General features: G+C 42.4%; 1 protein-coding gene across 1 annotated transcript in view; it reads left to right on the top strand.

The window, feature by feature from the left end:
- The first annotated feature begins 1,251 nt into the window (after positions 1–1,251).
- Positions 1,252–16,421, top strand: part of LOC128821672 (paralemmin-2-like) — a 123,633-nt gene continuing 108,463 nt past the window's right edge. Inside the window, exon 1 of the mRNA XM_054002859.1 lies at positions 1,252–1,522. Within this exon, the coding sequence (XP_053858834.1) occupies positions 1,478–1,522 (45 nt within the window). The 5' untranslated portion in view covers positions 1,252–1,477. The remainder of the gene's footprint in view (positions 1,523–16,421) is intronic.

Genomic DNA, 16,421 nt, shown 5'->3' with positions numbered 1-16,421 from the left:
AGAGCCTGCAGTAATTAGCATGTCCTGGAACTGGAACTGGGATGGAGGTGGAGGATGTCTGAGTGAGGAGACTGGGATGTGGAAAACTAAAATACCAGGCTAGGTGACCTTTGAAAGGGCAGGCACATGGAAAACAGGGTGACTTCCAGATTGCTTCCCCTCAAGATAATGGAGTTTCTCCATCTCAGCAGCAAGAGGTTATGACATCAAAATTATATGCTGCAAAATGGACTTCTGCATGGCAGGAGGTATGCAGAAGTGCATTTTGCAGCATATAATGCTCATGGCAGGACAGCCCCACAATGTCATGGTCAGCCACCACCCACCATCTGGTGTGGTGGCTGCCCTGGCTCACAGACACCCTTTTACCAGAGCAGCCCCATGTCCACCCATGCAGTGGCACCCTATGGGACAGGACTGCGAGGGATTGAGGGGCTTCGTTGCTGTGTTTGTAAAAAGGAAGCAGACAGACAACCATACAAGTAAAAATAAAAGTGTGAGGAGTTTGCATGCAAAACCAAAGCCAGGCTTGAAATCACAGGTACCCTTGTGATAATGGCTCAGGTGTCCCCTCACTTCCTCACTTGCCTCCTTCTCCTGTATTTAGAACACTGGATTCCTCAATGAAACTGTTTGTACACACAGCTTTATCACTTTCAATGTCTGATGTCAATACATGCGATGCATGCAGGATGTGTGGACACCTTACTTCTCCCTCGCCATCCAGATGCTCTTCGTCACTTCTGTTAAGGGCTGCCCTGCAGCAGCAGCCTTTTGCAGCGGGCCATGTTACCGCTACACTCACAACTGTCTGTGCAGTTACCCCAGAGTCCACGCTCTCCCTCCTCCTAGCAGCCCTGTCTTTTCCCTTATCCAAGCCTACTTCAGCTGGGGCTGCAGCCACCGCCTGCGTGTCTGCCGCAGCTCCCCTCCCTGCGCCATGTGCAACCACTGTCCTTCCCTGCGCGCTGTGCTGCTCGCTAAGGACATGCTGTGGAACAGCTGTCTGCCTCCTCTGCTGCAGTCAGGCAGGTTTGTATTACTGTGCACGCGGCTGATGTCGAGCTCCTGTCGTGACACAGTACCCCATAGGAGGAGCAAATGAGCTGAGACGTCAACGTAAAAAATTATAGCCATGCGAGCTATCCCTCTGTTCTGCTGCTTGGAGAGTGTCTACATGGTTTGTGTGACAGCACCAGCACACAGAAGCAGCACTGAAATGCAGTTAGCAATACAGCTGGGAGACAGGCAGCCAGGCAGGCACTGGTCCAGTGACTAAAATGATCGTACCGTGAGCCAGCCTGCAGTGCCTCCAAAAGTGGCTGACTGCTGCACAGGAGCTCGGCTTTCTTTGCAATTACTCCAGTTTCCCCCCGGCGACTGCAGTGTGCGCTCCGTTTCGGTTTTGTTTGCCTTTTTGTTTCTCCCTCCCAGCCACCGGTCTCCCTCTCTCTCCTCCCGTGTCCTTCTCTCCAGGATGGCGGAAGCAGAGTTGCACAAGGAAAGGCTCCAAGCCATAGCAGTAAGTCAGTTTCCTTTTACTTGCTCTTTTGTCCTTAGCTGTGGGTTGTTGGAGGGAAGGGGGGATTCCAGCACAGTGGCTGGGAAGCACACGGAGACCCTGGCTTGTGCAAAGTTGTGTGTGGAATTCCCTGTTCGGGAAATGAGTGGTTAAAGCTTTGCAGGATTTGGCGGAGAAAGAGGGCTCTGAGGAAGAGCATTGAGCTGACACGTGCAGAAAGAAAAATGTGAATGCACAGTGGCATGCTTAAAATATTGATGATAGAGAAGAAAAGAAGGAATAAATGGGGAGGAGAGGAGATTGCAGGAGAAAATCAGTACTCTGCTGAATATATTTTTTTTTCACAGTTGGAGGTTTTGCTTAGCTGATGAAGTCAAGCAAAATGATCTGCTGCAGGATGGCTTTTAGTGCAGAAAATAATTGTGATATTGCTAGTTTTAAGACAATCGAACACAAACACTGCATTGTCAAAATTGCATAATTGTTTGATCTACTAGTTAAACTGTCATCACAGCTCCATAGCTGAGCACATGATTTCAGAAAAATTTCCTGCTGAGCTGCATTGCGCCAGGAGTAAAATATAGGCAGGATTGACCCCCATTTTAGTTATAATTTTTGTTTTCATATTTAGTAGAGTATTTGGATTGAGCCATGAGCTCAGCTGTGCAGACCTTGGAGGAATGTGTGTAGTGACACCTGGTGAGGAAGGGGCCTGGGTGTTTAGGATCCACCATCATCCTGGCATACAGAAACTGCCAGCTCATCTTCTAGCATGTCACAGGCACTGTGTCAAAAGGCCTGTGTTTCCGTGGGCACTGCCAGTCGGACAGCCCCATACAGCCTGCCCTTGTTCAAGTGACACCCAGCTCTTCTTCCCCATGGCTGAGATGTGGATGCAGCTGTGCCAGTCCCAGATAGATGGCACGGCCTGCACCGGGGACTGCACACCTGGAGGTCCAAAGGGAAACAGAAGATGGCAGAGCCCACATGGATTTCAGTTCTCTTCCCCGGTTCCCCTAGTGATCAACAGATGCTACATTTTTCTGTAGCCAGCACAGGTTACAGATTTCTTTTGTAGTGTAACAGGAATGGCTGCTGCTGCTTCTGCTGCTGCTGTTGTTTCAAGATATTTTTCTTAAGTCCACTACTCTGCTGATAGATCAATGAAAATTTAAAATAACTAGATTTAAAAGAAATAGATTAGGGATTTTTCTCTCTAAAATATTAACTGTAAAAGTGTGAGTTGTATCATTTGATAGGGGAGGGGGGAAGTTATAACCACTTAGTTTTCAGGCAGTGGAAAGCAGATGCATATTTTTAAGCTGGTTCTCAGTTTTCTATCAATATCATTGCCATTTCTCAAGTGGAAACACCAGGAATGTTCCCCCAGAGGCAAACTTCACCACAGCCAGTGATTTGGGATTCCTTTATGGCTGAACTGTACTGCAGAGCTGTTATGTGCTATGCTGCAGTGCTTAGCTCTGAAACACTTATGTCTCCACATTAAAAAAAAAAAAAAAAAAAGAAAAAGTTTACATTATTGTTGCTTCTTTCAACTGCTATATAACAGAACACCAGACAACACTCATTTCCACATGATGTCCTGAAACCTTTCACCACAGTAGATCAAGTCCTCTTCTTCTTAGTGCCCTGCATCTCACACCAATGAGGCCATTATGGATTTAATATTACCACTTAGTGTATTGCAGCTTTTACAGTAGGTTTATGCTGGCATAATAGAAGGCCTTGAGAGTCTGGACTTTCACTTTCTATACATATTTCCTTTTTGGTTTCTATTTCTGGTAATTTATAAAACATAGTAAGCAATGTATGCAGTTAATTAGATTGAAAGACTTTTACTTCAGCATAAAAAAATATTCAGGCTTATTTTAAGTGTTAGTGTGGGTCCATGAACCAACTTGCTTGCTTAGCACTCTGCAGAGCAACAGGTTTTCCATATAAGCTTGTTAGTTGATTTTTCTTCTATGCTTGGTCTGCTGTGAATGTTTGTCAGAATGCAGAAAAGTTAATTTCTATCTTTGCTCCATCTGAATGAGTGACATGACACAAGTTAGGCATTTCCCGCATGCCACTGTTTGGCTAAAATAAGGTCAATTCTCAAATGCTGTATGGCCTTTCTCAGAAGAAGAAAGAAATGGCATTTCAGGTCAGCTTGGTGTTTCATCTGTTTGAACCTGCTGCAGTATCTTTCTGAGATGAGCAGAAGCTTACTCCAGCATTCTGCAATCACACTGGTTGAATGCTAGACTTAAAGAAAGAAATCCAGTCACCACTGGGTTCTCTACACACTGTTCTCTGTACATGTGCTTCTATCACCATGGTAAATGAGTTTGCTGGGAAATTTGCAGAGTAAATTTTACGTGTGCATCACTGAATATGTAAAGAAAACAAATCCAAAAACAGAAATATGAACTTTAACACCAGAAAGCTGACTGGTTTTGAAGCATTTGATTTTATACTTTGTTGCCTTGACTTATCACAGTTTTAATATATGCTTCTCTGGCAGAGAGCCAAGTGTCATAGGAAGATGAAAACAAGAAGTCTACTGTTAGGACATTATTCTAAACCTCAGTGAATGTGAGTTAGCCACTTGTTTTGTCTGCAGCAAATTCATAGTTTTTCTGTGCATTAATGTTCTATCTGTAAACTGTGAATAATAGATTTTGCCCTTGTCTTAAAGAGGTCTTAGGGATTAATGCAAGATTGAGCTGTACTTGGATGCCATGGTTTACTTGGGCAAGAAATATCTAAACATATCTTTAAAATAGAATTTGTGATTCTAAAACCAGAGAAGCTTCAAATATGTATGTTTTAATGTCATTGAAATGCTTAAGCTGTGACTTTCAGATCTTTCTGAAGTCCCTAAAATTCACACTATAGCAGGACTCAGAGCACTGTGCAAATCTGGTTTGAGAAGCAGGAAGATGTGAGACAGGTACTAAAAAGTGAAACCCAGTTCTTCCTGCCTGGGAGGAAAACAGTAACTCTGTGTCCTGGAGAGGTTCTATGATGAGTAGGAGCGATTGGTTTTCTGATCCTTATTTGAGCAAAGGTCACATCATATCTTCCAACTTGGATGTCATGTGTGCTACAGACAGATACTGGTAAAGTTTTCTGCCATGACACACTGGTCTTAACACCTGCCTGAGCCTGAGCCTGAGCCTGAGCCTGATTCACAACAGCATCCATCTGCTGCCCTACCAGCAATGGAGCTGAGTGGTGCCACTCTTAATACTGTAGCAAGATGCCTTCAGCAGGCACACAAGAGATTAAAAGAGGAGGTCAAAAGCCATCTTCTCTCTGGGCTTGTTCCTGTATAGAGCACTTAAGTGTTTGCATCTGATTATTTCCTGAAGAGGATTGGTGGCATTTTTGTGGTTTTTAAAAATAAGCATTTTTGTGGTTTTTAAAAATATGCTGGCCGCAAGTTGCTCAGAAGTTGGGAATGTAAAGAGTCCCAGACTCAGTGGCCTGGGGACAGTGAGGTGACTTAATTTCTCTTATTTTGGGTAAATAATGTGTGTGGCCCCAAAATTTGTTATAGGGCCCCTCCTCTATGACTGTAGAGAACCCCAGAAGATAGCGATCTAAATATAGACAAGCATTTACAAAACCTAAGTCTTTTCTGTCCCTTACCTAGCAATCACAAAGCTGGGAAGTGGGGTATTGGTTATCAGTTGGTACATCTGGGATATGAATGCACATATGATACAGTGAACATGTGTTATCCATACATCAGGTGAATTAAATACAATCATTGAGGGGCAGCACTGAGAAGAAATTGTCAATTAAAGCAACAACCAGTGCAGGAGTTGGAGGAGGTTTCCAGGTTCAAGAGATGTCCAGCCTACAGATTCAAGTGGGGAGCTACTATACTGATTCATTAGCAGATGAAAACAACAGCAGTGATGGTCCTTACTTACAAGTGCCCATCTCAGAGAACCAGTAACTCAATTAAAGTGTCACTGACATTCAATTAGCCACACCAAAAATACCTCCTGTCAAGCAAGACCATTCTTGCTTTTTGTATGAGATGATGAATTTGTTGAGTTGAATCCAACATTACTTAGATGTCATCAGGGGGCTGACCTACTATGGCAGGATAGTGGTGTTTAAAAATAGCCCCCTCCTGTATCAGTGTGGTCTGCCTTACATGGATTAAGGACTGGCTTTCTGACAGGTCTCAAAAGTTGCTATTTGTGAGGGAGACTTCTGTTCCTTGAGAGCAAAGGCAGAGGAGAACTTACAGGAAGCAGTTTTTCAAGATTTGAAGGCATTCCCTAGTTGTAATTTGATGTAAATGGAAATTGCTGGTGTACAGGTAACGAGTGGCAGAGGACTTAGATATACTACATAAAGAGAGCAAGTTGGATTATTTAGTAAACTGGATCTTCCATTTAAAGAAATACTTCACACCTGTGTACACCTGGCATTAAGGGAGGCCAGTATGGGTTTGTGCATGCAGATTTAAGGTCGTATGGGGCTAGCACCACAGAAGAGGGCTCTGCAGTCTGAGCAACGCTGACTTTGACAAGGAACAAGAGCTAGTGTGGAAGGTAATTCAACAGGGACAAGGAGAGGGATCCTTGTCCTGCACAGGAGATTAGTTTCATACCAGTAAAACTACACCAGGTGAGATTTTAAAGTCCTCCCAAACGGGTGCTATGTTGCATTCACGTTTACGTGTAGCACTGAGCTGATTTTTTCAATAGGTGTTTGAGAATACTAATACAGTAGCTGTTACTCTACAAAATGAAAACCCAATACTAATACATCATATCCAGGATCATTTTACTATAACGCTGATCCACAATTTTTGTGAATCCTTCCAGAGATCATTGTAATGAAAATTAGAATGTGAGCAATTAGGTGTTGAGAATCATTTAGAAAGATGTGGCAAAATGATTTAATCAACAGTTTACTATTGCTATGATGGCTTAATACATTAGTTTCCAGTGCATTCGTTTAGAAAGTAATGCTTTTGTCCTTCAAGTTAAGCATGGGATCAAATCCATCTTAATCCAGATGTCTTCAGATCTAAAGACTACAGGGAAAAACAAAATGTAGCAAGGTATGGAAAGAAAAGTCAGCTGTGACTTTTCTCCTTGGAAAACAGATGAATGAGAAGAATCTGCAGAAGGAATGAGTGTTGTGGAGAGAGAGGACAAGTAAATATACTTACATGTTTTGGCACAAGGATTACTAGGTATCTAAGGAAGGTCACAGTTGTGGACAAAACAAACACAAAAAAATGTTCTCCCTGTAATGAGTTGTTAAGCTGTAGAGCCCAATTCTCCAGGACGTGGTGGATGCTGAAGAGTGCACTTGGGCTTGAGAACAAACCAGGTATGCTCATGGAAGTGGAATCCATAAAGGACTTCCTCATTAGAAGCAATTTTTCAGTTGCAAATTACTAGAGGCTGGTAGAGAAGTTTTTTATCTGTTTGTCATGCTCCTAGTTCTGCTTTAAGAACTACGAAGCATGACCTAGATGTCCTGATGAAGTGCAGCCATCCTGCATACTCAAACAATTCAAATTTCTGGAGTAGCCTAATCTGGAAGTTTGACACTAAAGAAAGCCCCTGTTGCAATACTTACTTGAATTCAAACCTATTTGAATATCACTATGTAGTTTAATCCAATTTTCCCTTTCCCATTTCCCCCTCATTATCTTATTTGCTCATCATATTTATCATATCATATTTATCATAGCTTACTTATCATATTGATGTCTCTGATTAATCACAACCATTCCTCTGCCATCTCATTCCTCAGTGGCCCCAAAATCCAATCACCTGAAACAGAAAAAAGCCTTCTGTAGCTCTCCTCTTTTTACATTCTGAGCTAAAAGCCTTGAGGGCTAGTAAGACCTTATCATAATTCCAGAGTACTCTGGTGAGGAAGACCTGGCAGAGTTGAGTCTGTATCCTGCTGCAAATATTTCCAGGGGTAAATTCAGCAGGTGTAAACTAGGGGTTAGCACAAACTAAATCTAAATTAGATCTGTACTTGTAAGCATGACATGAATCTGTGAGATTCCTGTGAACCTCAGTGCAAATCAGCCATAGGAGAGAAATTACATTTACATTGCTGTAAAGGATGAAGAGAGGTTTCTCTGCACACAGATCTGCAGCCCTACCCTGGACTGCAGCAATACCATGAGTCAGCTTCATGGCAGACTTTACACAGAGAAATACATGCAAGCAAGAGTTGAATCTTGCATTTACTTCTGGAACATATAAAGCACTTAGAGGTCATGTATGAAATGTTAGGGTCTTTGCCCATACTAAGACAAAAATCAAGCAAAAGTGCCTAAAATACCTGAGAACTAAAATTACCTTCTCAAGTTTTATCTGTATTTTTGTTTTTGGAATGTTTAGACGACAGCAAGAGAAGCAAAAATATGAAAAAAAAAAAAATTAAGTATCTGTGTATGTCAAAGTATCTGTGAAAACTAGGTAAAAAACTAGAGAAACCAGTTTGCTCTTGAGAAATTTCTAGACAGTTTCCACACTTACCCAAATTCAACTGTTTAAATTTAGAATTGTTTCCACAGCACATTCCTAGCCCTTAACACATCACCAACATCTCTTGAGCATAGACAAGAAGCCTGAGATACTGGATTTTACTTTGTGCCTTTCAAATTATATTTTTTAAAAGAAGCTGAAAATGGGTGAAAAGGTTTTGTGATTTTTGTTGTTGTTTTGAAGTTTCTGGTTAAATAAAAAAGTTGTGAAAGATCTACATTTTTGGAAACTATTGAACAGCTCCAACCTGGAGTGTAACTTTAAGGACAGGTTTCCTATACCATGGTGTTAGTGGGGTAGCTGTTAGTCTGAGGTCAGACTGTGGGATTTACATGCCATGCTTAAAGTAATGGATAGCTGGATAGCTAGGCTGAAGCTGGGATAGGTCTGAAAGGGGTTCCACAGTGATATTCAGCCTCTCCTAGAGCAGTCCTGCTCTTTTCAGGAATCACTCTTTGTATATATCTAACTCCTTATCTGCTTCACATATACAGTTTTATTCTTGCACAGAATGAAGTGTATTCTTCTTGCAAAGCACAGTCATGAGCAAGATGGTTCATCTGCCAAGTGTATTTGGTGAAGTATTGGACTATGCACCTCTAGTAAATTATTAATTATTACCTTGCCCTTTCTCAAATGGCACAGGAGCGTGTGCTGAGCCTGTGTGTGCTGAGGCACTGGTTGGATTGAGGTTACCTTTCAGAAGCAGGACTTGGGACCAAATGGATGCTGCACCTGCCTCTGGCCCTGATTTCCTAGAGTTTTCTGTTTCAAATTCTGATCAGGGAAAGCCACATGGTTGCAAGGGTTAACATCAGCCAACAAGTCGGGTGGCAGTGAAATGGGTATGGCCTATTGGCAGTTGCACACCAGACCTGTGTATTCTTGACACACAGATGCTTTTTGTTACTTAGCTGACTTCCACTGAGGTTAGATGCTGGAGGCATGTAAAGCTTTCTTCCTCTTCGCCAGTAAAAACAAATACTTTCTGTGGACAAAAAAAAGGCCAGCAACCAATGCAGTTCAGAAAGCTCTTACTGGAAGGAGACAGACCTGCCCTCATCTATGAATTGCTGCCCCTTCCAGACAGCACACAGCTCAGGTTGTTGATTTAGGCAGCTCTCAGACTGTTTTAATTTGAGCTGCCAGCATAATTTGTCAGGATCCAGAGACAACAGCAGGGTGGTGCTCAGACTCTCTGCAGTTCCTAATAATAGCAGTCACTGGCAATTAACTGGAGATTTGGGACAGTAGAGATGTGTTCAAATATTTGAAACAAATCACAAACCTCGAACAAAGGCCCTCGTTTTACTAGCAGAGGACTAAATAAGAGGTGCTTTCCAGTTTTTTGGTCTATGTCATTGTCAGCTCCTCTGCTTCAGCCATGTTCCTTTCCATGCAGAGTTGCAAGAAGCACTGCAGTGGAGGGAAGTAACCTGGGCTAGTGATGGCTGAGGAGACACTTTTAAGAGGCTGAATATTGCAGACAGAAATTAGAAGCCAGGTTGCCGTGTAATTTATTGCTGGAGGAGGCAGCCCTGAGCAGCCCGTGGCACTGGCTGCAGTCACCTAGCTACAGTCTCCTTAGGGCACGGCAGCAGCCGGAGCGAGCAGGGCTGAGATGGCTCAGAGCGGAGCTGAGATGGCTCGGAGTGGGTGCGAACGCCTGGCCATTAATTAATCAGACGAGTGCCACTGCGGAATGACTGGCCTTTCCCAAAAGGAAAGAGTATACAAGCAGGTACACAACTACTTCTTGTTAACCTCTCATGGCACAGCTCTGTTCTCCACCACCTGCCAGGTCCTTGGAAGAGCTCCTGCTGGCAATGACAGGTTTTTTAAGGATCCCTAGTCATCCAACTGTTTCCCATTTGGAGCATAAAGCAAACATTTGGTATCCAAGGTGTCACTAAATTTACGATAACTGCAGCACAGGGGACTGGATTGTCTCATATGCTGGCGTTGGTACAAAATTGCTGTCTTGAATGTGTTGGCCAGTTCTGGCAGCTCTGTGCAGGTAGTATTTGAGAGTTAATCCCTTATCTCTTTTGAATCCTTAACTACATTGAAATAGAAGGTAAGGCTCAGTTGTTAGTCATGTATTTTTTCTTAATAAATATGAGCATATTTGCAAATATGCAAGCACTTGCTGCATGTCAGAGAAATAGGCTCCAGCAGAAGTCTGATTCAGCATGGAAAGTTGCATCTTTAAGACTGCTCCTTGTGGTAGGGATGCCTGCTGTATTAGGAATGTACATAAACTTATCCCAGCATCACCAAGATCTTAGCAAATTGTTCTGGTTAAGGAAGTAACTTCTAACCAGAAAGGAAAAGAACCTCTAGTTAAAAAAAAAAAATAAAATAAGGAACAGCCTAAATGTAACACTTTTAAGAACTGTGTCCCTGAATCAGTAAAACACTGAGAAGTACCAGTTCTTTGTGCTAAATTTACAGCTGTTATTGCTGAAGTTTCAAAATGTACAAAATTTAGACTAAAATACAATGTAGACTATAGGATATAGACTATATCGGATGTCTGAAACTCATCTGTGAAACAGCAGCCTGTTCACACTTTTCATGCTTTAGCTTTAGATTATCAGATTGCCAACTTCCTGGTTTCTTGAGGAAAAATAATAGAATTGAAGTGGTTTATGAGTATTCTTTTCCTTATCATGTGTGACATTGCTTATGATGCTGATGTAAGACTTTGGTGAGTCTAATGTGTCACAGACCTCCTCCTCTGTAACTTTGTCTGTAATTCACAGTGTTCCAGAGCATTCCAGAGTTGTTCCAGAATCAATAAAGCTTACAACACAGGCAACTCTTTACTTCCCCCCCTCCCCGGGATTTTAATATAATATAATAATTCATAATTTTGAAAGCAAGAGGTGTTCAAAGATTATTGCACTTCTGAGAAGAAGCAGATGGAAAATCCTGTTGAACTGGAGAAAGCTGCTGGGAGTAGAATTTTACAACTCTGCTGCAAATCTCAGCGCTTCGGGGTAAATTCCCTTCTGGATTTGGCCCCTGTATCTCTGCCTGCAAACTTACTGCCTGTGAAAGCAGCCCTGAAAAACAGATCTAAGGAAAAAAACATGTATTTTGGTGCTACATTTTCTGCTATAGTTTCTGCTACATTTTGGTCTGTGACACTTAGGGCAAGCCATCGTCCTGGCTTAGACATATAAGTAAACAAAATAGTCTTTGGTCTCTGTTAGTTTGAAAACACATGCTCATTGGTAAAATAAATCAAATTTACATTGAAGTGAATAACAGTAATGATGTGAATCTAGGCAAGTCATAGATGACTGGTGGTAAGGTGGTTATATACTTTTACTATCTGTATGGATTGGAGAGTGGTTTTACCAGGCTCATCCGCATCCGTGTGCCACTGAAGTGAAAAAGTGAGTTTAAAATGATACTGGCATGTTACTGGCCTTTTTCACATGATGTCTTCAATACAAGCACCTAATACTTACCAACAGCTGTATAGCAGTTCTGAAGAAAGAGTGATAGTGGATAATGCTGTGAACATTACTCAGCAGTCTCATCTCAGTCTCATCTATCATAGAAAAGGCATTGTGAGTGTATATATGTGTGTATGTATATACATATATATGGTGATAGATTAGATAGATAGACACACACGCACACACACAAACATAAAAGCTTGGTATATATTCTGGAATGCTGTTTGTTAGGCACATGGAATGCTGTTATGGTCAGACCCATGATGGGTGTTAGTCTCCAAGAAATCAAGAGCACAATGGAGAAGAGTCCAAGAGAGTCAGGAATGATCAGAAATGGAAGAAAATTACTGCTGAGGCAAGACAGAGTTGTCTGGCCTAGTGAAGAAAATACAAGTGTTTAGCTGATCTTGTGTAAGGGTAGAAAAACCTTCTGTATTCCTTCTAGGGTGGATCACCAGTATTTTTGCCTGTTCTTAGATGTTTCTGAGTCAAGCAGTGGTAACTAGTCTGCATATAAAGGTTCTTCTGCAGCCAGTCAGTTTCTTTGCAATGCCAAGCATACTCCTTCCCAGAGATTTGGCAGCTGATGTATGGATGCTTGCAGACCCAGAAGAACAATTTAACCCAACTGCAGTGACAGAAATCTGAATCCGGGTTGGTTTACTTTGCATTTTGAATAGGGTAAGTGTATGAGTAATCAGGCACTGGAATTCAGATATGTTGGGTAACCTGATCATGTTTGAGAATATAAAATTATCTTTCTGCCTGTAGGAGAACCACCAGCCCCTATTCTCTTCTTCAAGAGGACCCTATTCTGCTTCCAATCAAGGTTATAGGAATTCTGCTTCTAGTTTCAGTGGTGAGCAGGAACAGATCCATAGTATCCCCATAAGTATTCAAACCATTTCTCACTCTATCATCACAAAAAAAATCCAGATCCGTGCCAAATCAGACCTATAAATCAGACTTTCCAGGAGGAAGTATAAGGATGAGGATGAATACAGAAACTCAGATTCACTATTTGTCTAACCTTGAGAATTGCATACTTTGCCATTTGTCAAATGCTCATATCAGCAGTACAGAGGCACAGTTAGAAAGTGCCTAAACTCAACTATCCAAAGTTCAGCTCTTTATGTAAAAAAATTACTCGATTTCAAACTCCATGTGTTCTTGTTCACCCACAGGAGAAAGCCAGTTTTGACAGCTTGGTTCTCATAATACCTACCCACTGCTCTTGACTTCTTCCCTTTTATGTTACCAAGCGTGCAGGTATACCTTAGCTGGATTAAGCTTCCCATGCTTTAACTGCACTTCGCAAGGAGCTACTTTTTCAGTACAATCTGTTTCAACAGTTTTTTCTCTTGGTAGAAATGTTATACATGGGAGCAGGGGACAAGGGGATTTGGAATAAAGAAAAAAAATATGCTAATTATAGTACCATCTCTTTTTTTTCTGTTCAGGCAGGAGGTAGAGAAAAAAATTTAAAAGAAGATATATTTTCAGTTTCAATGAAACCATGTTTCATTGGTTTCTTTGTTAATCCTGGAAGGTGTTAAACTGTGAAAGCTCAGCAAATTGAAATTTCCTTAAGGCTCTATCCTAAAATCAAAGGGGATGAGAACCCTACACTTCAGCTTGTGCAAACAAAATTAAAGCATCAATACTGTGATTGAATTTCATTGTTTTTCTTTTTATCCGACCCAAATTGGCTTTGAGTTGCCTTCACAAAACAATGCAAAACTTTGCACTGAAACTTTGAAGCCGGTCTTTAGGACCTGTTTGGGGGTTAGAAAACAAATAGTGCATGATCTGTAGGGCAAATAAATTGTCAAAAGCCTCCAGAAAGCTCAACTTCAGACTGATTTCTTTGCAGCTACATCTCGACCTATATGGGCTGAAAGCCTTGCAGCATGCATTAAGGTAAAGCAACAGGTTCTCAGATTATAACATCCTTACAGACATATCTTTCTCTACTCCTATATTTTAAGACAGCTCACATCATATTTAAGAAACTGATCAGAGAGAGCCTTCACTGTTGATGTGCCATTAATATTGCTCTCCATTTGTCTTGGTTTGAAAGACAGGTGTCTGCTAAGGAAGGCAGGATCTTCCCTTGGAATGGAAAATGTAACTCCCTTCTCTGCGAATTATTTTAATTTTGAAACTAAGGGGCTCTCAGGCAACGATATAGCAATAGAAATAACAGTTCATTACTAGTGTGTGCAATAAAGCAAACAAAACCAACACTGGCATTAACACCAAACAGAACCAGGCACTCGGTCCCAGCCTTCTCAGCCACGGCACTTTTCCCTCTGGTGCAGTTCCGGGCACAGCCAGTTGGGGCGCTGCTGCTCCCGGTGGGCGGGGCAGGTGCGGTGACTCCCCCGCGGCTGCAGGGGGCGCTGTGGCGTGGGCTCGGGGAGCACGCGGCGATGGCTGCTCGGCCGAGACGGGAAGAGATGGAGGAGAGGCTTTGCTTCACCAACCCTGGGGAAGCCCATCCTGGTGCTGAGCAGGACTTGGGAGCACCAAGCTGGGACGGCAGGGATCAGCAAAAATCCCGGGATGGTGGACGGGATGTATCAAACTCCGCAGCTGTAGCGGGAACCACAGGACGTCTGGGCAGGCAGGGGGTGCGGGCTACAGTGTGACAAAAACTTGGAGCAGTGGCAAAGAAGCGGCGGGGACGAGGCAGCGGCGTCCCGGCTCTGAGCAGGACAGGGAAAGGCGGGCTCGGGATCCTGAGGTTTTTCCCCTGGGGCACCCGAGCCGATGGTGAAAAGTCCCTTTCTTTAAATAAAGGCTAAGTGCAGTGGCTGTTCTGACGAGCAGTGCTCCATTCACGGTGGAAGAGAAGCAGCAGAAGACAGAACCTCACAGAGGTGATGTATTCTCCCCAGAGCAACCTCAGCCCCTCTCCTCTCCGAATGCAGACAGCAGAAGAGAGATGGCGCTGTACCCGAACCTGTTTTCCCAGTCCAGATCTCCACAGTATCTCTGCCCTCCACGGAACCCCAGGTAAAGAGAGTAGCCAGCTGCACCCCTCCCCTGAGCTGTGACAACTTCTTTTGTCTCTCTTAAATATCCCGTTATTGCCTCCTAGCAACACACATGAGGAAATATTCCTTAAGAGACAAAAAAAAAACACCAAACGGAGAATTCCTTAATCCCAGCACTATTTCAAGCTGTTTGTCCCTTTTTAGCAGAATCTTTTAATCTTAATAAAGCCCCACTTAAACTGTGAACAATAAGCAATTGGTTTGCATGTGGATATATTGCTGAAGCATTACATGTTTCCAGGTGCAATCCAGAATTGCAGCTATTCAGTACTTAATAGAGAGTAAAGGTGGCAAAGCTGGTGACAGCCTCTTACTCTGTTTTAGTAGAAATTACCTCCTGAGTTTTACAGTGTTACAGCTATCACATTGGTGTGTGAGGTAAAAACTCCACTCCATCTTTACAGACCAGTTCTTCTCACTTTAACAAACTAAACAAAACATTCTTTTGGGTACCTGAGAAATAGCAACAGTGGGTTTGACTGGCCCAAGAGTTGGGCTTTTTTTTAGTGTGAAGAGCATCACTTTCCAAAAAGTCACTGTGTAAGTGGCATTCAGCTTTCAAATTATATTGTCTTTCAAAAATTAATATAGAGTATCTTATCTACAAAATGTTGGAAGTATTTTCCTTGGCTAAAAGACATCAAAAGAATAATTATGATCATTTAGAGCATATCTAAGTCATACACTGAAGTACCTACATTTGTACAAAGATGCACATCTGGCTTTTAGGTCTGCTAGGTATCCAAAACATGTCCTTATAGTAACAGATCAGACTACTGGAATGGATGTACAACAGATATCAAAAGTAATGGAAACAAGCTGGTAACTTGATCCAAGATCAGCAGTTGAGGGAAGCAGAGAGTACTAAGGATGAGCACAGCTGCCTCTGCACTGTACTGTGGTGTATAGCATCCATTATCTCCCCATCTGACTCAAAAATATGTGCCAAAGAGTAAACACAGTAAACTCAGCATGAAGTCTAAACTTTTGTTTCAGAAAAGAGGCAATACAGTAATTTATTATTCTCCTTAGTGTCCTTACTCAGGTGTTATAAATGAAAAATGATCCAGCTGAATTAAAAAAATAAAAAGAATTTATTTTAGCAATAGAGATCTAACTTAGCCAGCCACAAGGAAAAGGACAGTGCCGAGCCCGGGATCGGCGCTGGGTGCGAGACACAGAGGTCAGCCTCAGCAGAGGTTTTCCTCTATGCTCCCACCCCACCATCCTGGTACAAGCGATTTTTATAGGGAAAATTTTGCTTGAAGCCAGGATTTCGGCATTCAGTCCTTTGTTTCATTCAGAGTCCCATAAATTGATGAGATTTCCTTCTCGGCGACAAGGTAGAACAACTCGAAGTCCGGAGTCTTTGAAACCCTTGATGAAATTTATGGGAACATGGTATTCACATGTATTGGCCCGGGGGATGTTCCTGATGTCCATCTCGGGTCGTTCACGCGATGATCAGCGCCTGGGTGTCTCCATATCGCTTCAGATAAGGCCCATCTCCTGGCGAGCCACATCCTTTTGCTTGTGAATCGGGTTTCAACATCCACCTGGTTTTGCCTGAGAAGGGGGGGGGGGGGGGGGCTTCAAATGCAAAAGGGTACATTCTAACAACTATTTAATATTATATACGTCATGCTAAAAAATGGTGCGAGTTATACCCGTTACATATAAGATCAGACATCTTTTTTCAACCAACCACTGTCACAAACTTGAGTTACTACTTTTTTTTTTTTCCTGTTGTACTGACAAGGACTAGCTATTTACCCTCTTTTTTTCCTGACATATGAGTAAGAGCAATATTGTCAAAAATATC

This window comes from Vidua macroura, chromosome Z (assembly GCF_024509145.1).
Source record: "Vidua macroura isolate BioBank_ID:100142 chromosome Z, ASM2450914v1, whole genome shotgun sequence".
Lineage (NCBI taxonomy): Eukaryota > Metazoa > Chordata > Aves > Passeriformes > Viduidae > Vidua > Vidua macroura.
The sequence above is the reverse complement of the archived record's forward strand: the minus strand, read 5'-3'. Positions and strand labels throughout refer to the sequence as shown.